This window comes from Xyrauchen texanus, chromosome 1, assembly GCF_025860055.1.
Source record: "Xyrauchen texanus isolate HMW12.3.18 chromosome 1, RBS_HiC_50CHRs, whole genome shotgun sequence".
Classification (NCBI taxonomy): Eukaryota; Metazoa; Chordata; class Actinopteri; order Cypriniformes; family Catostomidae; genus Xyrauchen; species Xyrauchen texanus.
This window is the reverse complement of record NC_068276.1, coordinates 45,381,208-45,408,709: the sequence shown is the minus strand read 5'-3', so window position 1 is coordinate 45,408,709 and position 27,502 is coordinate 45,381,208. Positions and strand designations below refer to the sequence as shown.

The window sequence follows — 27,502 nt, the reverse complement described above, 5'->3', positions numbered from 1 at the left end:
TTAGAGCACATCTTATACGTAATATGTTATCTTTGGTTGTCACTATTATTGTGTTTGTATGTCAAATTATGAGGTCCACGCGAGCTTCAGAGTTATTGCACACACGCAGAAACATGCTACGATATGTAAATAATTACAAAAAAAAAAAAGTAATTCTTTTAGTTTGACTTTTCAGAGTCTTTTGAATATTTAATATGTAATAGGGTCTGTGCGGGCATGTTGAAGCCCAGGGTGGCCGCATATATCGCCTGGAGGACGGGCCCATACTTGCAGAGCAATGGACTGGCCCAAATGACCTAGCGGCCCACCGGGAAAATGCCCGGTGCTCCCAACAGCCAGTCCACCCCTGGACGTAGGCCTCCATTGATCAAAGAGAATGTCAGAGAGGCAGGTCCCGCTTTTGTGAAATCCATTCCGCTTTACTCCTGCTTTATTTCAAACAGACACAGCTTTATTCACATCATCAATACAGTATTTAAATTAGCATTACTGTCTGTCAAATGCTCCACAATATCTTGCTCTAGGGTGTAGCAGCCCTAAGAGAGACAGCAAGTCAGAAACTGAGAAAAGGAAGTAAGAGGAACAGGCAATATAAGGGAGGGGGAGAGAATGAAATAAGCATAGTAGTAAAGGAAGTCTCACGTGGGATTTTAGGTGCATCTCTGTCACACTTTAGAGTACTTCTGCTAAAACAATCTGCCATCCAAGACAGCACCTCTCCACAATACCTCACCTGCAGATCAAGATTAAATGAAGTCATTTGGCTGTGTATCTCAATAGATATTAAATCAGGTGCTACACCTTCACTTCACCTCAGTCTCTACTGTTGCCATGCGTTTTTCTTGCTCCTTCAAAACCCCAACAGTCCTCAGCAAACTCTGCACCCTATGAAGTGTTACACACAAAAAGGAGCTTAAAGGAAATAGTTCACCCAAATTTCTGTCATTATTTACTCACCTTATGTCTTTCCAAACCCATATTACTTTCTCTCTTTTGTGCAACACAATGAATATTCTGTTCTGTCTTTTCAATGCAACAGCAGTGGATAGAGACTCGCTTTAAAGTTTAAAGAGGACCCAAAAGCATCATGAAAGCAACTTGTGTGTCATATTCCAAGTATTCTGAAGTCATACCTTCATACAGGTTTTGTCAAGAAAGAACCCACATATGTAAGTAATTTTTCAGCCAAAATATTAGTCCGTTGCACGTTTATGAAATCTATTAGAGAAGCTTGCTCACAATTCCACGCAAATTCAAACAAGAACATCACCTTTTGTGTTCCGCATAAGAAAGAAATTAAAACGGGGTTGGAACAACATGAGGGTGAGTACATTTTAACAGTATTTTCATTTTGTAGTATTCCTTACAAACACAGGCCTGATACTAGCCACTGCCCAGGTAACTATAACACTGAACTTGTCTCACTCAGCATTTGACCTCTGGATTTACAAAAAGAGATGGATATACTGTACATTTACATTTATGCATTTGGCAGACGCTTTTATCCAAAGCGACTTACAGTGCATTTATTACAGGGCAACCTGGAGTTAAGTGCCTTGCTCAAGGACACAATGGTGGTGGCTGTAGGGATCGAACCAGCGTCCTTCTGATTAACATTTATGTGCTTTAGTCCATTACGCCACCACCACTCCTACATACATACACAAGCTCATTCATTCATTTGCAGTTAACACTCACATTTAGCACAATTATCATTTCATCACGAGTGCATCAAGTGCATGCCTATTGTAGTGAAGGCTACCTTATAAGATGATATGGGCAGGTTTCAGGTGTGTTAGCAGTGTACCAGGTGTGTCGGTCAGAACACGACAGAGATGCAAGTAATCAACTTGAACTAGTTTATTATTGCAAGTATGTAAAGATGAACATCGGAGGGGGGAGCCAACCACTAACATACACTTTAATCAATAACTTCCAGGGACTGAGGCAGCGGCTTATGGACTGCAATCATTCGGGCCTCCTTTAGCGCAATCCAGGGTGTTTAAAGAGCTCAGAGGAAATTATAGTTGGCGTGAGTCCTTGGAATAGTGTCAAACCAACAAGCAATCATGGAGATGTGAGCACAAGAGGCACATGTGGTCGAAGAAATGGAGTAATGTCACTGCTTATATAAGTGGGTGCCAAGCCTTGATCTGATGGGAGTGTAACATACGAATTGTGCTGGTATTGATGTGTGGTTTCCTCTTATAAGACGCACAGAAGCACAATATACACTTGATCCGAGGCTGATAACCAATGTTATTCGTCTTTTCCAGCGCCTTTAGATGGGATAACTGCCATCTGAGGAGATATGCTTTGCTCTGTGAGGAATTGTTTTATTCTGAGCTCGTGAGCGCGTCGCCCTTTCATAATAAAAGCCCCCAATAATGTTTAGCGCAACAACGCTCTTAATCTTCTCAAATAGCCTTTTTGCACACCTATTGAGCATTTCAAGATGGTTTAAGGAAGTGATGTCTTTTTGTTCCTTGAACATTTCCTGCTAGTTGTCAAACTCATTCAAAAAGTGACGATTAACGTTACTAACATTAACAATATGTCATAAAATGTCATTGTTAAAATGTGGACCATCTTGTTTGGTGGCTGGATGCTCCCTGGGATCTAATGGAAATGAGATCCCAGGTGTCCAAAGAAGCAACGACAAATGGATGCATGAACTGCAGCAGTGAAGTTAGATGGCTGGATACATGCAGCTAACAACTGTAGCACACATCTTATCACTGGTAGGTGAACGAAATTTATGCCAACTAATTGTAAGTTTGATAGATAGTTAGAGCTCTAAAAGTGACTATAGATCGCTCCTATTATAAAGAATGAAGCTGCACAAGTAATTTACTATTACATTTAGTCATTTAGCAAACGTTTTTATCCAAAATGACTTACAAATTAGGAACACACAAAAAAAGAAATCCTTACCTTGTCCGCAGATCATGCAGACAGCTTTATTGAATGGCTTCATTTATAATAGGAGCGATCCAATATTCCTGATCTTTCCGCTGAGGAAATAATTGTTAGCATCTAAACTATGATACAATTTAATTGCGTAGATGCTCAGTATCAACAACACGCCTGAATAAGTCACTTCAGGTAAATGTTTGATGTTATTTGAGGAAAATAGTTTAACTCAGAGCCTTATTTAAAGGATCTGTTAATGATACCGGAAGTGCTTCAGGAATAGTTGCGTTCGAATTCCTTCATTATTGTTTATATGCTTGAAATGGTCTATATCTAACCGACTAACTTGAAACTCACTTAGAGGAAGTGTATCTCAGTCTCTCTCCACTGCTCTCCCTATGCTCTCGCTCCAGTTTAGCCAGATAGTTCTCCTTCTGCACCGTCTCCCATGTCATTAGCTTCTGGTCCAGGCCAACTGGCAGTTCCCTCTCTAAACACAAAGAAAAGAGGAACAAACATTTCACCACAAATTTTTAAATATTGTCTTTGCCTTTCCTGCCTTTTTCCATATTGTCCCATGCGGTCCTGTGTTTTTTATCTAGTTTGTAATTTTTGACAGGTCATTTTTCATTGTTTCTGTATATATATATATATATATATATATATATATATATATATATATATATATATATATATATATATATATATATTTAAAAATTAAAATAGGGCTGTTCTACAGTGCACATATACACTGGCTGCAAGTTTGCTTTTATGTCCAGTCCAATTAATTTAACTGCCCCATCCCTCAATAGCAGCCTCTTTGCAAAGCCCACCTTACAGGGTCACAAAACAATTTGCGGGGAAATCTGCCACACAAACCAATAAGATCACACTACAATGATCAGTTTAAAAGAAAGTCTAGCTTCTAATATTAGGATACTTAAGGAGCATTTGCAGAGCAGCAGATGCTACATGCAGCCAGAAATAGCACAAGGTAAGGCAAACTTTCACCATCTTAAAAGATCAAGGTAAATTTGACTTTTCATGATCTGAAACCTTTAAAAAGATAATAATCAGTGCAGGAGCTATACAGGCAGTATGCCTTACCCAAAAGATCATGCTTGGCTTCTGTCGTTTTAACAAGGCTGAGGAGAGCCTGAGAGATGTGGCTGATGATGATGAAGGGTGGGGCCAGGGCAGGACGGCTGTGGTATTCAACGATAAGATTATAACGCTGAAACTTCCAGAAGATGTCTGCATTCTCCTGCACTACCTGGAAGGTGTAGCTGTGGAGAGGTTTATATACATGGTTCAATTTCAAATTACATGTCATTCTTAATGAACAGAACACTTTTAAACATTAATTTTATTGAAAATTTACAACAAAACATTAACAGGCAGAGAAAAAACAAACAAGACAAAACAGAAACACATGATAGCACAAGTATACTCACATACATACTAGTACATGTGGTGTATTGACATTAGTTTGATCTGATAGGCTTACCGTAGTTTTGAGTTAATGTGTACGGTGCTAGTCCTTGAATATACGTAGTATGAAGCATGCCTGTGTAAGTGCTGTGTTAACGGTGTTTGTTAGTAAAAGTCTAAAACGTGTGCAGCCGTCTCGTTTATGAAAATATACCACATAATTGGCGACGAGGAAAATTGGATTTTACTGTAGTGAGCAGTGAAGTGAGTGAAGATGGCTAACTTTGCTAGACCCAACGAGTTCAAGCCTGAAAATGAACAGTGGTCAGCCTACGTGGAGCGTGTGGAACTCTTTTTCGTGGCACATGATGTTGCAGAGGATAAGCAGGTAGCAACTCTATTGAGTTCTGTGGGTGCTTCGACATACAGTCTTTTGCGTAACTTGGTTCAACCCCAAAAGCCAAAAGACAAGACTTTTAAAGATATCGTGGATGTCCTGACTGGATATTATGAGCCCAAACCGTTGGTCATAGCTGAACGCTTCAGGTTTCGGAAATGTGTTCAGAAAAGTAACGAAACAGTGACTCATTTTGCTGCCGAGCTTAAGCAGTTAGCTGTGCGGTGTGATTTCGGGGAAAAGCTGGATGAGGCTTTGCGCGATGGCTTTGTAAGTGGGGCAAATTACTCTCAACGGAGGGACTGACTTTTGCAAGAGCCCTTGAGATCGCGCTTAATTTGGAAACGGCTCACCGAGATACACAACAGTTGAGACAAAGTGAGGATCCTGCCGTTTCTGTTCATAAGGTATTCCACAAGCAAAAAAATTTTCACTCAGCATCAGCGGAGTGTTACAGATGCAAAGGCAAGAATCATAGCACCAATGAATGCTACTTTAAGAACAGTAAATGCCATAAATGTGATAAGCTTGGGCATATCCGAAAGGCGTCTAGGGCTAGCGTTGGCGAGCCAGCGCATGGCAAAAGGGGAAAGCAGAGAAAAAGCAAGCAAAATGTCACAGGCTATGTTCATGCAGACGAAGCGGTGCTTAGTGTAAGTGAAATGGACAGACAAAGGCATTCAAAAGGCATTCAAAGGCATTCAAAGTCAATTTTGAAATAAATGAAGAAAAGATTCCGATGGAAATAGACACAGGAGCAGCCATTAGCATTATTTTGGAGGCTGCGTACAAAAAGTCATTCGCACATATACCACTAGAGGGCAGCAGTGTCACGCTAAAGACTTACATAGGCCAGGCTATCCCAGTAAAAGGACAGTTCCTAGCCAGGGTGGCCTATGGAAATCAGTCCGCTGACTTGCCACTAATTATAGTTAAAGGTAATGGACCTTCACTTTGCGGCAGGAACTGGCTTGAAAAAATTAAATTGGACTGGAAAATGATTAAAATGGTCAGTGAAATCACAAAAGTGCCCTCTCCCAAGTCCATTTCGGAATTGCTGGCAATGTACAGATATGTTTTCAAGGATGAACTGGGAACATTAAAGGACATTAAAGCAACAATTTCAGTCAAACCCAATGCCGCTCCAAGATTCCACAAAGCCCGCCCCATGCCATTTGCAATGAAAGTGCGAGTGGAAGAAGAGCTAAATAGACTAGAAAAGGAGAATATCAACTCTCCCGTAAGGCATAGCGAGTGGGCCGCTCCAGTAGTCCCTGTAATCAAGCGGGATGGTACAATCCGCTTGTGCGGTGACTACAAGGTAACAGTGAACCAGTTTACTAACACTGATATATACCCACTACCACGCATTGAAGAGGTGCTGGCGACACTCAGTGGTGGGAAGTTGTTTTCAAAGATAGACTTGGCTTCAGCTTACCAACAAGTACTCCTTGATGAAGATTCAAAAAAGTACACTACAATCAACACTCACAAGGGTTTATTTGTGTACAATCGCCTCTGTTTTGGTGTAAACTCTGCTGTCAGTATCTTCCAGAGAATCATGGAGAACTTAATGAAGGACCTCAACGTTGTGGTTTATCTTGATGATCTCCTTGTGATGGGCAAAGACGAGTCTGAGCATCTGAGAAACCTAGACAGAGTTCTGCAGCGACTACAAGAAAATGGGCTAAGAGTGAATAAGTCCAAGTGTGAGTTTGGCAGGACCAAAATTGAATATCTGGGCCATGTGCTGGATAGTAAGGGGGTGTACCCATCTAAAGACAAGGTGAGAGCTATACATGATGCACCAGCTCCCACAAATATCAAAGAGCTACGAGCCTTCCTAGGGTTGGTGAACTACTATGGCCGCTTTGTGCCACAGCAGAGCACAGTGCTGGCGCCTCTCTATAGACTCCTAAAAGACCAAACCACCTGGAGATGGAGCAAAGCTGAGCAGGATTCATTCAAAAAATGCAAAGAACTGTTGACAAGTGACCAAGTGTTAGTGCATTATGATTCAAACCTGCCACTTACCCTTGCATGTGACGCGTCTGCTTATGGAATCGGAGCAGTTATTCAGCACACAACGCCAAATGGGGAAGAACATCCAATAGCCTATGCTTCGAGAACTATGTCCCCAGCAGAGAAGTATTCGCAGATAGAAAAAGAGGCATTGAGCCTAGTGTATGGCGTAAAAAAGTTTCACCAATATCTGTGGGGACGACAGTTCAATTTGATCTCAGACCATAGACCACTATTGACATTGTTTGGAGAACACAAGGGACTTCCTACCATGGCGGCAGCGCGTATCCAGAGGTGAGCCATCATACTGTCTGCGTATGATTACCACATAGAGTACCGCCAATCAGAAAAGCATGGCAACGCTGACGGGCTGTCACGCGTACCGCTGTCTGAGATCAAAGATGCTGGAACAGAAGCGATGTCAGCCTACATCGACGCACTGATATGCGAGCACCTAGAGGGTGCGCCACTGAGTGCAAGACAGATCGCCAAAGCCACAAGGAACGATAAAGAGCTTTCAAAGCTGTACAGGTACATCATGGAAGGATGGCCAAAAGAAATTCCTGAGGAACTGAGAGTGTATCACAAAAAGAGGGATGAACTCTCTGTGGAGCAAGGGTGTGTTCTGTGGGGCACCAGAGTGATTACACCAGCAAAACTGAGAGCAGCAGTGTTAAAAGAAATCCATAGCGGTCACCCTGGCATTGTAAAGATGAAGGCAATCACACGACAATATGTTTGGTGGCCTAAAATCGACATGAGCATAGAAAATGTCTGCAAAGAGTGTGAGACGTGCCAGCTAGAGCAACGCATGCCATGCCAAGTTCCGCTACACCCCTGGGAGTTCCCTGGGGACGTGTGGAAAAGACTTCATGTTGACTTTGCAGGGCCGTTCATGGGTAGCATGTTCATGATCATAGTTGACGCATATTCAAAATGGCTGGAAGTGTACAAAATGACCCAAATAACTTCCACAGCAACCATCACAAGATTGAAGAGGTTGTTTGCATCATATGGAGTTCCAGAGCAAATTGTCACTGACAATGCATCAACTTTTACATCAGATGAGTTCCAGCAGTTTGTAAGGAGAAATGGAATCCTGCACACAACAGGTGCTCTGAGACACCCAGCCACAAATGGCTTAGCGGAGAGATATGTTGCAACATTTAAAAATGGCATTAAAAAGCTGAGAATGGAAGATCTAAGCATAGAGGACAAAGTTTCTCACTTTTTGCTGCGCTATCACACAACTCCCAACAGCACAACTGGGGAGACGCCTGCTGACTTGTTCTTGAAGAGACATGTGCGTACTAGATTGGACTTCCTAAAACCAAGCATCAAAGAGGCTGTGAGGAAGAAGCAGTATCAGCAGAAGGAAGAACATGACAAGCGGGCTGCTGAGAGACAGTTTGATGCAGATGAACATGTTTATCTGCGTAATACAGCAGGAGAAACTCCAAGGTGGATTCCAGGAGTAGTAAAGCAGCAGACTGGACCGGTGTCATACAAGGTGCAAGGGGAAACATCTGACCAAGTGTACCAACGCCACGGAGACCAGCTGAGACCTCGCTACACTCCAGGGCCTCCTGATCAACGGGCTGATGAGGAAACAACTCAACTGCCAGAGCTGGTAGAGGACTTTTCTGGAGCAGAACCCTCAGCATTAGAACTGGTAAAACCACTTGAACCACCTGACCCCATTTCAGTAACTTTGAGGCACTCTCAACGTACCCCAAAGTTGCCGCAGCATTACCAGGACTGAGTATGGTGCTGAGAGGCTCTGAGAGACTGATTGCTGATTTGGTTTATTACAGGTTCACAGTTTAAATATTTGAAGGAGTTACCAGCATTCAGTAAATTTAATTGAGTCATGTGTATAAGGCTGATATTCATAGTAATAATGATCATTGTCAATGCACTGTAGTGGTGTAAAGTGTAGTAGTGTTTTTCCAGTGAAGCAATATTTTAAGTTTCCTTTAAACTAAAGGGGGGAGATAATGTGGTGTATTGACATTAGTTTGATCTGATAGGCTTACCGTAGTTTTGAGTTAATGTGTACGGTGCTAGTCCTTGAATATACGTAGTATGAAGCATGCCTGTGTAAGTGCTGTGTTAACGGTGTTTGTTAGTAAAAGTCTAAAACGTGTGCAGCCGTCTCGTTTATGAAAATATACCACAGTACACAAAGGCATTCTGACCTGAACATGGCAATTAGAAGGTTAAGCAGCAGCACATTCGTGACCAGCAAATAGATGACAAGCAGCAGTATGACCAGCCAGTTGGCATAGATATTTGGACAGGGTGGCAGAATGCCTGAAATGATCTCCTCCACGTCATTAGTGCAGTTACCATCTGGCATCTTGGCCGCTGTAAAGATAAACAGTAAAATAGAGTACATTTATTCCTGTTGCAAGTGCAATAGCTACACCTTGAGGTAAAATCCATAAAATATCTAGAAATTCACGTGAATGAAAAACAAATGTACCCTTTTCACATTCCTGTATTTGGAAAGTGGAAGTGAACTACTACTATAGAAGAACATGGGAGGCCACAGCCAGTGATGGGCACAAATACATGAAAATGTATTTAAAGTAAAAATACAAAATACCTCAGTTTAAATGTATCAAAATAAAATACCAAATACTGAGTGGAAAAAATTATAAAAAATAAATAAATAAAAGAAACTTGAAAATACACAAAATACATGTAAAACTAGCGCTAATGTCCAGTACTAGTGCTAACACTATTTTCCCCTCGCCAGTGCTCTTTTATTCTTTCATGTTAACTGAAGGCAAATCTGAATGATGTTCCATTTTTGCTTGCTAGCTAACGATCTAGTTAATGATAGCTAGTAAACTTATTACTTGATCTTACTAGCTGGCTGCTGACTAGTTTTGATTTCCTCACTGTTGGCACGCATTGCATTGGCTGTCGAGAAGTATTATAGCTACCTAAATATTTTAATGGAAATTAAATAACAGTTGCCAGCAATTATTGTTTTTTGCAACAATAGAATTGACCATCACATCAAGTTGGGTTCCCCCCCAAAAAAGCAAAGTGGAATTCCAGCTAGGAAACTCATGCGGAATGTTTTCAACACATGTGCCCTTCAAGTGGAGTCGGAAATATTGTAAATGAGTTCTGAGCACATGAATGACCCTAAGAAGATGTATTAACAACTGGGAAACTTGGAATTGTAGATGAGAGTTTTTGAGTTGGAAGGGTAATGTTGACATGAAAGAAGATGAAAAGCAATGATTTAGCTAAATTATTTCAACTTCTGTAATTTATTTCAATAATATTAATTTGTTATATATGACAGTCAACTAATCACACACCCTTCATGGTTTGTTTTAAGCAAATTAATTAATAATATGTTAGATACCATGCATTAATAAATCGTATATGCCATTTATAAGTGATGCAGGTTTATTCACTAATGTTAATTCATCAGTACAACAGAAAATGGGAATTTGCTGTTGTTCATTGCGTAATTGTTAAGTTTGGCTTCTTCCATATATTGTTTCCCACATGAAAGCGTGACATGTCGTTGTAACGAATGCACAACTCTTAGGTAAGAGCTTACTAGGTGCACTTGAAGGCAGCAACTGATTTCACCGAGATGCAAGTGCATGATGTAACACAAACATGTCGGCACCAGGGAAGATCTACAAAGTAAGTGATAAACATTCACTTTTATTAAGTAATATCAATAACTGAGTCAACGTTTCTACATTACAAGATTTTAAAGCTTGTTTAACAAACACCTGCAGAAACCGGTGTATAAAACCTGGTATAATAAACTATCTTCTGATAACTGTACACCTTCAGCACAAATGCTAGCATTGCAGCATTGTTTATCAATTAGGTTGCTAGGAAACGCCTCTGGTGACAGTCGAACAGCAATTTAACAGGAGCGTCATCTTCTGAGCATCTGGCAATGGAATACCTTTATGGTCAGAGATCGGAGATATCAAGTAGGAATATCCCACATCCGAGTTAAATGTAATGCAGCATGACTCCATATTTCTCTGCAGGAATGCAGAAATTTCGCTCACCCCGATGCTAGATGGAGCCGTTCTCTCTGACATCTGCAGCTGGCATGCTTGAAGGTTGGGGTGGGGGGCATACCTGAACTAGTTGATACAGAAAATCAGCACCCTAACAAAGAGGTTGACTGGCACAAAATACTTGATGTATTTTGAAAACACAAATACCAAACTTAAATGTAGTTAAATACAAATTATTTTAGATTTTTTTCAAAGACTTTAAAATACAAAGTACAAATAGTATTTTGTATTTTAAATACGTATTTCAAATACATGCCCATCCCTGACCACAGCAAATATTATATTTGCATTCCCATTTGCGTTCCCATCCCCATGGCAACAGTGCTGACTTTTATGCCAGGGTAATATAACACAAACTGCACTGATTAAAATGAGCTAGTACATAAAATAGTTTTAAAATAAAAAAAGTTTTTGGATTTACCCAGCTAAATTAAGGTGGAAATGTGTCATTACAGACTGTGAAAAGGGTCCATTGATGGAAATTGTCTGATTGGGCCCACAGACCACAACATTTTCCATTAATTAACTATTAAACACAACTGATATCTAGGGCAAATTGGAACAGTTATTGGTACTAGCTTCAAGCAAACTAAGCCTTATTTATACAGCTTGTTTCTTGCAAACATTGTGCTTAAAACAAGAGGAATATTGACAGTGTAGTACCATCAATTTCTTCCAGAGGAATCTGTCCAAATATATGGAGATAAGGGCGGTAAAGTGCTCTGCGGAAGACCCAGTCAATGCGTGGGTCATTTGGGTGCAGGAGGGCCTGCGTGGTCACTCCATACGCTATCAGCCACACGGTCAGGAAGAAAAGGAAGAAGAACACATCTTTAATCTGTAAAACCATAAAGAAACACATGGGGTTAAAATATGTTTCTTATGGTTATGACTCATATATTTGAATGAGATGATGTTCAGTTTCACCATTCTTTCCACAATGATGATCTTGGGCCCGAGTTGCTTGTGGATGGCAAAAATGTGAATGAGCCTCATGGTGAAAACCATGAAGTCCAAAGCGAGAACTGTGCGTGCAGCCTCGTAGGTGCTATTTGCCATCCTATGGACAAAATGAGGATTAAGATGAAGTGCAATGCTACTCTTGATGTTGCTCATACAGTAGCACCATTTAATTATTATACCTGCATGACACCCCCATCACGAAGAGAGAGATGGCCACCATGTCACACTTGTTCCAGTTGTCCTCCATATAAAGCTTGAACTTCTTCAGAATACTCATGTCCTCATCCGTAAAGAAGCTCTGTGTTACAGAGAGTGTTGAAAATCATTTAACTGATAAATTGCATATTAAATTTGCACCATACCTACTGTTTGATCTCTGGATGGTTCCTACGTAGTTTAAGATTTCAACCATTGTTCCAGTCCCCCCAAAAGAGAAAAAAACAAGCTTGATAACTTCAGACCCATGATTGTAACATGTGCTGGCCTACCTCAAGCTATCATAGACCCCCTACTAATTTTTTTTGGTTGAACTATCCCTTTAACTGCCACTATGATTGAATCCTTTGGGTTTCTAGGAACACTGAAGCAAACACTAGAATTACATCACAGAAAGAATCCTCCACAGGCCCTGATCATTGCTGGGTAGTAACTGATTACATGTAATCTGGATTACATAATAAAATTACAAAAATCAAGCACTTATAATTAGAGTAAATGGCATTTAAAAATACTTGTAAATCAGATTAAAATTACCTTTGTTTGGATTACGTGATCATGTGTTATTAAGAAAATGGCAGTAAATAGTTCATAATATATCGATTCCCCTAATTCTTATTATTAAAATGTTCCATTCTAATTCAGCCTGCTGCTGATTTATATTCGGTAAATCCTTAAGTGTATTCGGAAGAGGGTTGTAGAATTGCAAACACAGGCCTGATACTAGCCACTGGCTAGTATCAGTAGGTAATTATAACACTGAAGATGGCGCATTTCTCTCAGCATTTGACCACTGGATTGACAAAAATTATTTTACTTTTAAGGAGGCATTGGACAAAAACATTACTGAGAAATTTAAACATCAAAAAGGTAAATATCCTGTCCACTTCTGTGTCTGATCTACTGAAACATTTGAAGGTGTACATGCCTAACCAACTCCTGATTAACACATTTTAATTATTATCCTCTCTGTCATAGAACCATGAGCCACTATATATTTGGAAAGGGTTTGTCCATCAGACTTATAAAAATGGGTTAGCTTAAAAAATGTAAATAAATGTGCTTTTACGAAACCTTTTTTTGTGACTCTGATTCACAAATATGTCTTGGCTGCATTTCTCAAAAGCATCGTAAGCCTAAATAGATCGTAGAAACCCTTGGCACCAATGGTCTCTAAGATCAACTTAAGCTTGCGATTCTTTTGGGAAACGCAGCCCTGATCTGTTACCTCATATGTATGGCATTTGTAATGCCAAAATAACCTGTCCATAATTCCCTGGGGATGTGTGGAAAAGACTTCATGTTGACTTTGCAGGGCCGTTCATGGGTAGCATGTTCATGATCATAGTTGACGCATATTCAAAATGGCTGGAAGTGTACAAAATGACCCAAATAACTTCCACAGCAACCATCACAAGATTGAAGAGGTTGTTTGCATCATATGGAGTTCCAGAGCAAATTGTCACAGACAATGCATCAACTTTTACATCAGATGAGTTCCAGCAGTTTGTAAGGAGAAATGGAATCCTGCACACAACAGGTGCTCTGAGACACCCAGCCACAAATGGCTTAGCGGAGAGATATGTTGCAACATTTAAAAATGGCATTAAAAAGCTGAGAATGGAAGATCTAAGCATAGAGGACAAAGTTTCTCACTTTTTGCTGCGCTATCGCACAACTCCCAACAGCACAACTGGGGAGATGCCTGCTGACTTGTTCTTGAAGAGACATGTGCGTACTAGATTGGACTTCCTAAAACCAAGCATCAAAGAGGCTGTGAGGAAGAAGCAGTATCAGCAGAAGGAAGAACATGACAAGCGGGCTGCTGAGAGACAGTTTGATGTAGATGAACATGTTTATCTGCGTAATACAGCAGGAGAAACTCCAAGGTGGATTCCAGGAGTAGTAAAGCAGCAGACTGGACCGGTGTCATACAAGGTGCAAGGGGAAACATCTGACCAAGTGTACCAACGCCACGGAGACCAGCTGAGACCTCGCTGGTCGCACTCCAGGGCCTCCTGATCAACGGGCTGATGAGGAAACAACTCAACTGCCAGAGCTGGTAGAGGACTGTTCTGGAGCAGAACCCTCAGCATTAGAACTGGTAAAACCACCTGAACCACCTGACCCCATTTCAGTAACTTTGAGGCGCTCTCAACGTACCCCAAAGTTGCCGCAGCATTACCAGGACTGAGTATGGTGCTAAGAGGCTCTGAGAGACTGATTGCTGATTTGGTTTATTACAGGTTCACAGTTTAAATATTTGAAGGAGTTACCAGCATTCAGTAAAGTTAATTGAGTCATGTGTATAAGGTTGATATTCATAGTAATAATGATCATTGTCAATGCACTGTAGTGGTGTAAAGTGTAGTAGTGTTTTTCCAGTGAAGCAATATTTTAAGTTTCCTTTAAACTAAAGGGGGGAGATAATGTGGTGTATTGACATTAGTTTGATCTGATAGGCTTACCATAGTTTTGATTCTTTTGGGAAACGCAGCCCTGATCTGTTACCTCATATGTATGGCATTTGTAATGCCAAAATAACCTGTCCATAATTCTAGAAACTTCCATAAGAAATGAATGTTTTTCTTCTTCTAAATATGTATGTTTATACATAATTCTTATAAGTTAAAATGTGTTTTTTTTCATGACACTTTAAGTACCTTTTTATTTCACTCAACAGAATATTAGCAATCAGTACTTGATTACAATTCTGAAGTAATCTACACAGCACTGGCCCTGATGAACCAGTTCCACTCATCTATCATTTAATCTGTCCCCACCTCATCCTCAACTGTCTGCTATGACATTTCTAGCATCACCACAAGCCACACCTCTGCATTGTCCATTCATCAGAAAGGGTAATTGGGACTATGAATCAAAATCTAGGAAGTGATACATCAATGAACCCTCACACCCTGGCCACCACATCTTTGAATCTCAACCCACAAATAAATGTTTCAGACCCATCAAAATAAAAAAAGAGCAGTATTTTCTCTTGGACTGTCACTCTCATAAACAACAACAACATAAACAACAACAGCTTCCCAGAAGTGCATATACACCATGTTCCTATTGTTGGCACTGTTTGTTCAGCTGCTTGAGCACGCTGGCCACTTCACAGTCCTGCATTTGTATTTGTTATTTCAGATGAACTCTCTCTCCCCTAAACTCCACCCTGCATGTGTGTTTTACATGGCTAATTGTATTGCATTGTGTATTGTATATTGTGTTTAGTATGCAGCACTGTATTGTACTGCATTGTAGGCAACTATGCCATATCGTATTATACCGTATTGTATGATGAGTATGTTTTATTGCACTGTATTGTATATTGGATTTTATATTGCAATGTATTTTTAATTGTGTTTAATGTCTAGAGCAATTTCAACAACTGAAATTCTCTCTTAGACAACATAATTATGCTTTTTCTTAGATCCATCCATCCATCCATCGTCAACCGCTTATCCTGTGACTTTTTCTTAGATAACCTTTTTATTTAAGTTATATCAAAAGAGAATACCACAGATATTGTCAAAAGACACACACATTAAAAAATCAGTTATCAGACATTTAATCCTACTTGTCTAAGTTCCTCCAACACCAGTGTAAAGACCCAGAAGTAGAGGATGATCTCAGCTGCAGATGGGCCATGCGGTGGTGGGGGCCGGAAGTCCAGGAGGAGCACGTAAGTGAATAGAATGAGGAATGCAAAGTACATGATTACATTTCCAAAGAACACAGTGACTGGAGCGCACCAGTAACGGTTCCACCGCCGCAATACAACGCGAATAAAGGTATCACTGCAGCTCTGCGCTGCAGGGTCACTCCCACCTTCAGCAGTGCTAAGAAAGAAAGATCAAAATAGTTTTATTGATGTCTTCAAAAGGATCTTTGAACTTTAATGTAGATTGTATCTATTCAAATATAAACTAACGACTTACACTGGATCCTCATTTGTGAGCAACAGTGCTTGCTCTGTTTCCAAACTGTCTAGCTCATCAAATGGCTCCCCTTCACCTTTACTCTCTTGTTCATTATCACTTTGACACATAGACATACATATTGATGGTCACTTAATCAAAAAACAGTTTAGCAATTAAAACGTGGAATTAATATTGCCAAATGTACCCACTTGAACTTGATGAGACGGGTCCACATGAGGAAAGGGATGAAGAATATGAGCATGAGTCTAGAGATAGAAGTGTCGGTCCTCATGGCTCCCCACCAGACTTTAGTCAACAGGGCCTGTGCAAGAATATTCAAACCACACACAAATATTAAAGCCAGCCATGAGGATGTCCTTTCTGAAAAGACCAGCTTATTCAAACATGAATTTCACAATGGGTGTGCAAGTTCCAACATTTCAGTTCAATTATGTGATTACTATTACGGGATTAATGTTTTAATGTTGGCTGGCTTTATGTATGCTGCTTCTGCTGTTGTTTTTATTGTCACTGTTAGTTACTTGTCACATGGTTCAGAGTTAATATTTTTACCTAATTATGTTTGTTGCTTTTCACTGTGATTGAGGTTTGTGTGTGAAGTGTTGAGTTATGTGTGCATCTAATTTCAACACATGGATATAATATCTTATACTTATCTCTAGTGTTTAGAGGAAAAATAAACTCTCATCATTTAGCCAAAAGACTTACAAAATAAAATGTAAGCATGACAAATATGCTGAACAAACAAGTTGTCAGATTTCTTGTCTACTATTTTTCTAGTTAGAATACTAGTTAAGATTGAGATTCAACTTTATGGTCATTGTGCAGTGTACAGAGCCAATGAAATGCAGTTGTTTTCACATATCCCAACTAAACTGGGGTCAGAGCACATTGTCATGAATGAAACAGCACCCCTGGAGCAGATAGAGTCAAGGGCCTTGCTCAAGGGCCCAACAGTGGTCTTGGCAGTGCTGGGGCTTGAACCCCAACCTTTCAGTCAGTAACCCAGAGCCTTAACCACTGAGCCACCACTTCCCACAGTCATCTATTTCTATCATGGTCTAGGTAAATCTTGCTGATTAAGAAAGTTAGAAGCCTGATGGGGACACCAGAAACTCATGCCGGAGCCAGCCTGTGAAACACAGCATATGTTGGTGACCAACAATGCTGGTCTTTTCAACAGTGATGGCAGGTAGATGAATGCTAATGCAAGAATTAGATATAATCTATTACCTGGACCCCATCGTGAGCAACAAAACATTTGGCATCTGCCTCAGTGGCGAGATTCAGGACAGTTGCTTTGCTCCAACAGCATGTTTTCCTCACAAGAAGGGAGTAGGCTCTGTCTTCACTGTTTGAATAACACTCACTGAAGAGATCTGTCAATAGAATAAAGCAGGTATCAGAATGGATGATAGGCTTTTCAGATTATCTAAATCTGATTATCTAGTCACCTCTCAAGTGTTGTGACATAAAATTGGCTAATGCACTTTGAGTAATGAGTGCTTTGGTTGTTTACTAGACAACTGTTTGTGGTGTGATTCTCACCGATAGCAAATTGCTCATACTTGGCATTTTTCATACTGCGAGCAGACTCTGCTTCAGTAGCCAAATGAGCCATCTCCTTCATAATCTTACAGCCCACCAGAGCAGCAGCCACTGCCTCCGGGCCCTGAGTCATACAAAGAGTGGTTAAACACTGAATTATGCACTGAATAAGTACTGTACCTAAGTTATAAACAAGCACAATTATGAACAGGAAGAAAGCAAAGATGCAAGACAAAGTTGATATATTCAGTGTATTAAAAGAAGTTCCTTTTTGGTCATGCAAATTGGAACAGCAGTTATAGAAGAGAAGTAGAGAGCAGGCTCTTCGTTCATTGACCCTTATAAAGTCTGATCTGTAAACCCTGCTGCTGAGGTCAAACGACTGTAATGGTAACTATTGGGTTTCAGGTACTAGCTTCCTAATAAGATGGGCGTCTACAAAACAAAATGTGAACATGTAAATGGACGTGGTTTATGAAAATTAGCTCATCACTCAAACTGTTTTATAGCCTCACCATCGCCCAGAAGTAGTTTGCCATTTCCTGCCTATTCTGCAGGATAGCCCAGAGGAAGAGGTCTCTCCAAGGGTACTCACAACGTCTGTCCATGTCTGGGAGGTCTTTCTGACTGTGGAAAAGCCGGCCTTTCCCCACCCTCTCCTGTAGCAGTTACACAAAATGTAGTTGCATGATGGGTTTTGTATTAAGTTGGCTATATCACATATGTATTTGCTCACCCACTCGAATGGTTTTGGGCAAAAAAGAAATATACACACACACGCGCACACACACACACACACACACACACACACACACATATATATATATATATTTTGAGCCACTCAGGCCTTATCCACAACTTATTTCAAGCTGTTTACAACATTTCTTTAAAGGTTTTAAAGACTCACCGCTGGAAGTTTTTGGTAGAAACCCTTACAGATGTCATGTAGAAAGTCTTTTAGGACTTTGGATACTTCATGGAAGGTGAAACGAGGCCCTGCATCAGTGTTTGGGTATCCAGACGCCCGTGTACTGGCCAAATTAGCCTGTTTCTCCTGAAGTTTTTTCATAAGCAGCGTGTGAAGGAGGCTTTTCTCAGACACAGAGGAGTAGAGTTCCTGAAGACGACCATAAGTTAGGAACTCATTCATGTTCACTCCGTTATCCACAAACAGACGCACAAAGTCAGGCTTGTCATTAATCAATGCCTCCATCATCACCTCCTCCAGATCCTGTGGCTAAGGGAGCATGAAAAAAATAAATGTATAGTGAGAATCCATATATAAAAAAGATTAACAAGTAAAAAGAATATATTTACATAATACTAATTCAAAGTAGGCTAATATATAATTGCTTGCTGAAATTAGTAAACCACATAATTTGAAATAGAGTCACAATTAGGCAACGAGGATGTGAAATCTGTCATACATTAAAGGTGCTGTAAGCGATTTCAGCACATTTGTTAACTTCATCTAATTTACACATACCCCCTCCAAAACCCTGTGACATGTCAGTAAAACCGATATCAACAAATTAGACTGTACAAAATTATTCAGAGACAGAGAGCTTTTCTGATGTGCTGGTTTTCTGATTGGCTTTTTTATGGCTGTTTAAAAAGTCTGTCACAAATACAGGAGTGATTTCTCAGGACACACATTTGTGATATCTGTCAGGTAGAAGGGACATTTTATGTATGGCATTCAGAAATGCTTACAGCACCTTCCAAACAAGTAAAACACAAGATTAATTCTCACACTCCATAACACATCTCCACTGAAGATCTCACTATTAGCGATGTCCACCCTATTCCAGGCCACAGCTAGTTTCAGCTCATCCAAAAAGTCCTGTGCTTCCTGACTCTGACTCTTACACGCTGAGCCCAGACAAAGAGGAAAACAACATTAAACTTACTGACATCATTATACAGAAATCAATTTTCCCTAAAAGCATTCAAACGAGAAAGACAGGGAAGATTTTCCCATGTATGTCAATAAATAGGTGGTTTTATAGTATTGCTTGAGTTGTAAAGTCATGGCCACTCACCCTTAACCAGAGCTTTCAGAATTACTGTGTCCAGTTCTGAGTCCTGTTCTGGGTCATGCACTGTCAACAAGTGACCATGGTCCAATATTCTCTGGATCTAATGGTCAAAAATGTATTTATGAAATGTCTTTACACAAATGACTGTTTTTATGTTAATTGTGCTAATGTACATATTGTATAAAATCTCAAATACCAATTTGACCCAGAAAGGGATTTCAGCGCTGTGTAGGCTATTGGTAAAGGTATTAATCAGAAGCTCTTGGACCATGTCAGCATCCCAGCATCCTCTGGTCATCAGGGTCACTAAAATATCTGCAACTCCTCCTGAACCAGCCAAAATCAGCCACGGTATAGAATTCTGAATGTTCTTGTACATTCTCTGTAAGAATGGAATAAAATAGGATTTAACCAAACTGACAGCACACTCTGCAACAATAAACACTATTTCATTTTCTCCAAAACTCTAAATAAACATTATACACAATATAAATTCATATGATATATTGTATGAATAACATGTTAAGAGTAACCTGCAATATCATTGGCTCTCCATGAACCAGAAGACACAAAACAGGGATTTCTATACTTCCTGTACCTGTTTGTACATATAATAGATTTGATAAACATCTCAGACCATGAGAAGAAGAAAATTAGGTAAATATTGAAAGACAGTTTAAAGTGAAAAGTGTCTCAACCCACCTCCATACCCTGTGCGCTGTTCAGAGATGTGCTTGAGCATCTTGACTCTCATCTCAGCAGTGGCCCCAGGTCTTTGGGACTCCTCATCCACAAGGACGAAATGAGAATGATTGCAATCCAGGGAATACATTGCACCATGGGGGAGATCCTCAGTTGGGTATGCTGCTGGATGATCAGGCTAAACAAAAATATTAATAAACCAACATTAATACATGCCTCCTTAAAGGGATAGTTCACCCAAAAATGAAAATTATCTCATTGTTTACTTCATCAAAACACATTTGAAGAAAAATATCTTAGCTCAGTAGGACTTTAAAATGTAAGTGGATGGTGATCTGCTTTTTTAATAAACGTCATCCATACGACACCAGCTGTTAAATTAATGCCTTCTAAAGTGACGCGATCAGTTTGGTGCAAAAATATCAATATTTAAGTACTTTTCTTAACTTTAAATAATGCTTCTGTTCAGCAGCGGAATGCATGTGTAATGTAATCACACTGGCATTTGAAACATGCAAGAACTGAGGGCATAGCCGGAGAGCAGCATTGTTTACAAGTGAGAAGGAGGAATGCTGTACAAGCAGCTTGGTTGATTATTGTTTAGATCTGTATTTATCTGTTTCTTTACTCACAATGGTGCGTTTGTGTGCTCATCCTGGATGTCTCATCCGAGTGGAGAATGTGACATTACGTCTGTATCATGGCAACTCGAATACGTCACACAAGAGACTGCTTGAATTCTTCCCTCTCTTGAAGCTTACCAAAATCGAAAATTTAGAGTTATAAAGTACTTAAATATTGATCTTTTGCACCAAATGCGATTGTAACACTTTAGAAGTCATTAATTTAACAGCTGGTGTAGAATGGTTGACGTTTATGCTGACTCTCTGTTAAGCTTTGTGAGCTTCAAAATTCAGATCAACATCCACTTGCATTTTAAGGACCTACTGATATTTTTCAAATTTTCTCCAAATGTGTTCTGGTGAAGAAAGAAAAGCATACACACCTGGGATATCATGAGGGTGAGTAAATTATGAGAGAATTTTCATTTTTGGGTGAACTATCCATTTAAAAGGACAAGGAATATTTTAAGGAATAGTTCACCCAAACATTAACATTCTGTCATCATTGTCTCACCCTCATCTTGTTCTAGACTCATATGACATTCTATCTGCCATGAAACACAAAAGGAGATTTAAGGCAAAATGACAGCTTCATACACCATTCACTTTCATTGTATGGGGGAAAAAACGCAGCAATGAAAGTGAATGGTGACTAAGAATTAAATGCTGTCTAAAATCTAATTTTGTGTTCCATGGAAGAAAAAGTCATATGGGTCTAGAACAAAATGAGGGAGATTTTTCTGTGAACTATTCGTTTAAATTCTCAGTGCTGCTAACATGCCACATGCTGCCAATCATGTAAATGTGGCAGAACAGAAAATAAATCTTTTGAGAAGAAAAGGACTGACTAGGAAGTTGTCACCTTTGCAGAAAGCAGCAGTTCTTTGCTCTGAATCATGTGCCAGGGTGCAATCCCAATGGCCACCACTCGCACTTTGGAGGAAGTACTAGCGAGCGAGTGGTCTCTTACGGCTTGACCCAGGTGCTTGGTGATGCCAAAGCGCAAACCACTGGTGAGGATCCACGCACCTATGTAGGTCAAAAGTCAGAGGTCAGAGACAGCCAAAAAGGAGCTGTGGTTTTGTATTTTTGAATCAAGTAGAGTTTATCCACCTGTGCTTTGAGCAGCCCTCACAAGGCCTTTCCTAACTGTGTCTCTCAGCCAGGGCTTCATCTGAGCCACCTCATCACCTCCCACTAGTGCCACCACCAGATGAGGAGGAGCAAGACCCCACTGCTTCGTCAAAATCTCATAGATCTCAGCTGGATCTGTGGAGCTGATCACCCTGACAAACTAGATTGACAAATAAATAAATCAATAACTAACTCATCAAGAACAATAACAATACACCAAAAATATCTGTCTATCAAATGATACATTTATATGTAAACATATCTGTCTTAACATACCTTGCCTCTTGTCCGACTGGTACCGGTAAAATCAATATCTCCCATACGTCCAGCCGTCCAGTGGGGTTTAGTATATCTCTCATCTCCCTTCTCGCCCACACGAACAACAGACTCGGTAAGACGGTCGTAACACTGACATCTTCTCAGAGAACTGCACATTTACAGTGACACAAGTAGTTATACTTCCAATCTATTACAGAGCAGACCACAACCCCACAGCAGAAACTTCCACGATTTTTTGTTTTTCAATAAGTGATGCCACCAGTTTCACCTGTGTTCTTGGGTCTCATTCACCAGTTCCCCACATTGCACACATCTCCTGCCCTGCCGTAACACCCCCTAGGGACAGAATCGCAGTAAATGACATCTGCATCACTGTCCAATCAATTTTAGCAAATGCTGCTGTTCTATTCAGTGAGGTTAGGGCACTTTAAATTGTTGGATGTCTTTATATAAAGCAGAGACTATTTTCATTTTCACTCTTCAAGTAAAAACGCCCTCCCGAGGTTGAGGTGCTGATGAACTGGGAAGCCTATGTTCTTTTTACCCACTTGAGATAAATTGATGGAGAATGGAAAGACCCTGAAATGAACTGAATATGGAAATGTGAATAAACATTATAAAACAATCGTAAAACTATGTATATCTAACATGTAAACTAAGGGAGAATGCAAATAGCAGGCAAAGATGATTAATCGCAAGTGTAATTGCCGGCTATTGACTATTTGCATTTTGGTCAACAGTGATTCTAGGTCAGTTTGCCTCATGTGGTTGAAGAGGCACAGACAGAAAGAGTAATAGTAAAACAAGTCTAGAAGAGAAGTGTAATGCAGACAAAAGCCTCTGAGGCAGTTAACAATATAATTGATGTCATCAAATCTGACTGTGCTGATTAATCTTGTTTCAATCATCGAGGTTTTATTCAGATACTATCAGGTTCTTTCAAGCCAGGATGGTTTATAACAGATGTTTTTTTCACCATGCTTAATGCCAGGTCTTTTTATTCAATTACCTTCTGTTTCCTAAAGACTGCCATTCATTTCATTGTTATTTTACATTTCCAAACAATAGACACCAAACTTCAAGAGACACAATCTAGTTTTGATCAGAAAGCAAGCGGATACTCCCAATCAGCAATAATGCATCATTTAATGTGATTTTTTTGTTTCATCAGTGGAAATTCCTTATAGGATATACAGTAGCAACTCATTTGTAGTAATATAATTATATCTATGTAATGAATTTATCTCTTCTACATCTACTCATTATCCACTGCAGAGGTGAAACCTTTGCCTGAAAATGTTGCTATTTTTTTACTCTCACATAAAGCTATAGAACCTCATCTATAATGATATTCTAATCTAATTCTGTGATGCAATTCTTGTTACAATTGTAATTCTTTATTTTAATTTTTTTTGTACTAAATTGCAAATGTATGTAAGAGTTACGTTTTAACTAAGACAAGAAGCACTGTCAGGAGAGAGAGAGAGAGAGAGAGAGAGAGAGAGAGAGAGAGAGAGAGACAGAGAGACAGAGACAGAGAGAGAGAGAGAGAGAGAGAGAGAGAGAGAGAGAGAGAGAGAGAGAGAGAGAGAGAGGGTGTGTGTGTGTTGGTGGGTGGGTGGTTGTGTGAAAAGAGGTGCAGGAGCCGGCCATGATTTGACTAGGGGGATGGGGAAAATTAGAGAGGGAAATGCCATAGAAAATGCAGCATGCAAACACAATAATTTGCATTAAAAGTCACACACACACACATAGAAAATACATTAAATCTGTCAGGAAACAGACATGCGAACACAATAAAACATGTGTAAATATGCAATTACTTGTTTCACTACATCATTTAACTAGTATAAAAATTAAATCCATCATTATTTGATGTTTTTTACAAAAACTCTTTTTTTTTCTTGTTATAAGATATTTTGTGAGAAGATAGTCTGAAGTGTCTTCAGCAAATGTCAGATAACTGGACAATAATAAAATAAATCTAGAGGTCCTAAACATTGTCTTTACATTTTGTACCAATGTACTAATGATGAATAATTCAAAATTGTATGTTATGTCTACTAAATAAATTATGTTTAATTTTCTATATTCATGTGATTCCTTCTTTGAATCTTTTCTATTACTTTATAGCTATATTTTAAGAAAAATATCAGAAATTTCTAAACAACACCTGATGCCATGTTTTGTGCTAAAAAAAGGTAACTTACCAGAGGAGTATCCTGAAGCCCTGGCATATCTGGATGCTGGCTTTGCTCTTGGATCCTCTGAGTCTATTGTAGGCTGCCACAACTTTTGGGCAGCTAGAGTTCCACCAGGAAGTGAATGAGGAGGTTTATTCTAACAAACCACTCCCTAACCAACCACTGCTACATAAGCTCAACCACTCACCTGCTTCAGTCTGACATCCCCATGATCACCATATCATTTCCTAAGCATGTAATGGAGCATAAAGGTCACTCTAAAGTACTATGCCTACATTAATAAAAACACCATGTTACTTTAAGATAAAGATTGTGAGTTGGTGCCAAACTTTACATCCAAAGTCACATGGTCTCAGGATTTGCAAGGACCACTTTGCATTAATTTTCACAGATATGTGACTGACTCCCTGTCTACACCTTTGCCCAGCCTCTTAAATATTTGAGTACTTATAATTATTTTGACCACTTCAATAATGAGCAAGTTCATTTTCCAAGGATTTACTTAATTACTTAAAGACTGTAAACATTAAAGGTCTGATTGTTTAAAAATGCTCCAGAGGTTTTGATACATTCAGATATGGGTGATTACACACACACACACACACACACACACACACACACACACACACACACACACACACACACACACACACACACACACACACACGCACACAAACACGCACACACCAACACACACAAACACACACACACACTGTACAAGACAAATGCATTTCAACAGATTAATAATTCTCAGATTTCGACAAACTACACTTAAGGAGACTTTGGTAGCTAGATCTGAGCATATATAAACTTTTCTCACCAACTGGAGGTGGCATTTTGAGACCCTATTTATGTACGCAATTATTCCCAGTTTTATGGGACCACTTGTAGGTACTTGTGTCAGCCACTGGATGTCAGCAACTCATAATAAAAGATTAGATGAATGCGAAGCGTGTTGCCTGGGTTGTCCTATAAATGACACAAATATGGCAGGCTGGGCCCAAGGCCCCGAAACCTAAAAAAAATGCTATTGCTACCAAGGATGCAATATATCCGGCGAGATATATGAGGTAGGAATACATCTGAAATACATTTATGTACCTTCATACGACAACACTGTAAGCCATCTGACAATGCAGCAAGGTCATCAATCGCTTTAAAAAAATAAATCTAACTTATTCCAAATTTTCAAGGTGATCTGATTATTTAAGAAACATATATTCAATTAAAATAGAAATTAAGTTACATTATATGACTAAATATAAATATTAAATTAAATATTACAAACGTGTGTGTGTGAATGGGTGATTGGGACACAGTGTAAAGCGCTTTGGTAACCTCGAAGGTTAAAAAAGCGCTATGTAAGTACAGACCATTTACCATATTATAAATACCTAAACTTATATATGTAAGGGCTGTCAGTCGATTAAAATTTTTAATCGAATTGATTACATGATGTTGCGATTAATCGCATTTAATCGCATATACAAATATTTGCAGAGAAAGCCCCTCATATAACAATAATTCAATATATAATGATGAAATAATGATACATGTTATCTTTAAATATAAAAAAAATTATATATACTGTATATATATATATATATATATATATATATATATATATATATATATATATATATATATATATATATATATATATATATATATATATATATATATATATATATATATATATATATATATATATATTCAGATAATTAAAATGCATTACATTCCTGTAGCAGAAGAGTTAATCATTGATAAGACAATACAAAAAGCGGCTTTATAATACAATGTATTGTTTACAACCATATTATTGATCATAAGACAATCATTGTTATACAGTTCACAGCAATCCATTTCACAAGTGAATTTTTCAATCAGTCCGAGATTCATTATGAGGGCTTGTTTAAGGACCTGTCTGGGGTGCATTGCATCATAAACATAAAATGTTTAGGTCACTGTGTCAAGTTAATTATATTTTAATACTTAGAACACATCTTGAGATCACTTAGTTTGAATTTGCGCTCCATTAAATGTTTGAATGCAAGAACGTAACAAATGTCTGTTTTGTGCTGTCTGGTTGTTTTCTTGTATAAACTTAATTTTTTTAAATCGACAGACTTAATATATATATATATGGCTATATATAAAGTGTTGGGAAGTAACTGAATACATGTAGTGGGATTACATATTTAAAATAAAAAGTATAAGTTACAATTTAAATAATTGGTAATTAGAATACAGTTACATTCAAAAAGTATTTTGATTACGGAAGAGATTACTTTGCATTTTATTGTCATTTGTTTTATTTAATATTTAGTGCTTTCAGATGGAAAACATATAAATGATGCGATCCAAAGTGCATTTGAACAGTGGTGAAACAGTAGCCTAAGTTTGAAGCAAAAGAAATATAAATAAACCTTGTGTAATTTGTCAGTTTTACACTAAGATAAAATGCTATTTCTAGAATATTTTTATTTTTCCATGCACATGTTACCAGACACGATCATATTTTTTTTTAACAAGAAAATTCATGTTGGATCATCATTTCTTTTTTCTAGTGAGACCTTTGTATTGTATAATTTCAGTAACGCTGAATTTGAGGGGAGGGGTGGTAATTTAGTAGCCTACTCTTCACGAGTTATGCCATAATGCCTAACTTTAATCATGGTTAACAAGCCAAACGAGAGCTATATTATATACTCAACGTCAACAAAAATCGCGGCCGCTTGGTGAACATTGCGCCCGCTGTTGTAGCTATCAGCCGGTGAGCCTGACGTCATCGCATGCTTCATCTGGTTGGTTGCGTTTCCCGCGCGATTTGGTTGACTCCGCCCAGGGGATCAGTACATGTGCAAATGTTTGTTCTCGATTTAGATTTTACGTTTAGATTTACAGTAGCCTATATTTGCATTTTGATTTAAGTATTAATATATTTAAATTACAACATATAACCTAGTTATTTTTATTATTATTATTATTTCAATATTTGAGAACATATGTTTTTT

The 27,502-nt window shown here is 38.9% G+C and overlaps 1 protein-coding gene across 1 annotated transcript in view; it reads right to left on the bottom strand.

The window, feature by feature from the left end:
* Positions 1 to 24,629, bottom strand: part of LOC127660211 (transient receptor potential cation channel subfamily M member 5-like) — a 34,532-nt gene extending 9,903 nt beyond the window's left edge. Inside the window, exons 1-25 of the mRNA XM_052150370.1 lie at positions 24,495 to 24,629; positions 22,553 to 22,620; positions 22,282 to 22,432; positions 21,985 to 22,165; positions 21,734 to 21,900; positions 20,249 to 20,426; positions 20,080 to 20,144; positions 19,743 to 19,928; positions 19,550 to 19,646; positions 19,261 to 19,379; positions 18,415 to 18,744; positions 18,023 to 18,166; positions 17,508 to 17,631; positions 17,193 to 17,338; positions 16,148 to 16,260; positions 15,957 to 16,055; positions 15,596 to 15,857; positions 11,976 to 12,094; positions 11,761 to 11,893; positions 11,497 to 11,671; positions 8,962 to 9,130; positions 4,021 to 4,199; positions 3,271 to 3,403; positions 813 to 885; positions 643 to 733 (exon numbers count right to left, since the gene is read on the bottom strand). Coding sequence (XP_052006330.1) covers positions 643 to 733; positions 813 to 885; positions 3,271 to 3,403; positions 4,021 to 4,199; positions 8,962 to 9,130; positions 11,497 to 11,671; positions 11,761 to 11,893; positions 11,976 to 12,094; positions 15,596 to 15,857; positions 15,957 to 16,055; positions 16,148 to 16,260; positions 17,193 to 17,338; positions 17,508 to 17,631; positions 18,023 to 18,166; positions 18,415 to 18,744; positions 19,261 to 19,379; positions 19,550 to 19,646; positions 19,743 to 19,928; positions 20,080 to 20,144; positions 20,249 to 20,426; positions 21,734 to 21,900; positions 21,985 to 22,165; positions 22,282 to 22,432; positions 22,553 to 22,620; positions 24,495 to 24,521 — 3,529 coding nt within the window. The 5' untranslated portion in view covers positions 24,522 to 24,629. The remainder of the gene's footprint in view (positions 1 to 642; positions 734 to 812; positions 886 to 3,270; positions 3,404 to 4,020; positions 4,200 to 8,961; positions 9,131 to 11,496; positions 11,672 to 11,760; positions 11,894 to 11,975; positions 12,095 to 15,595; positions 15,858 to 15,956; positions 16,056 to 16,147; positions 16,261 to 17,192; positions 17,339 to 17,507; positions 17,632 to 18,022; positions 18,167 to 18,414; positions 18,745 to 19,260; positions 19,380 to 19,549; positions 19,647 to 19,742; positions 19,929 to 20,079; positions 20,145 to 20,248; positions 20,427 to 21,733; positions 21,901 to 21,984; positions 22,166 to 22,281; positions 22,433 to 22,552; positions 22,621 to 24,494) is intronic.
* Between the last annotated feature and the right edge of the window lie 2,873 nt (positions 24,630 to 27,502).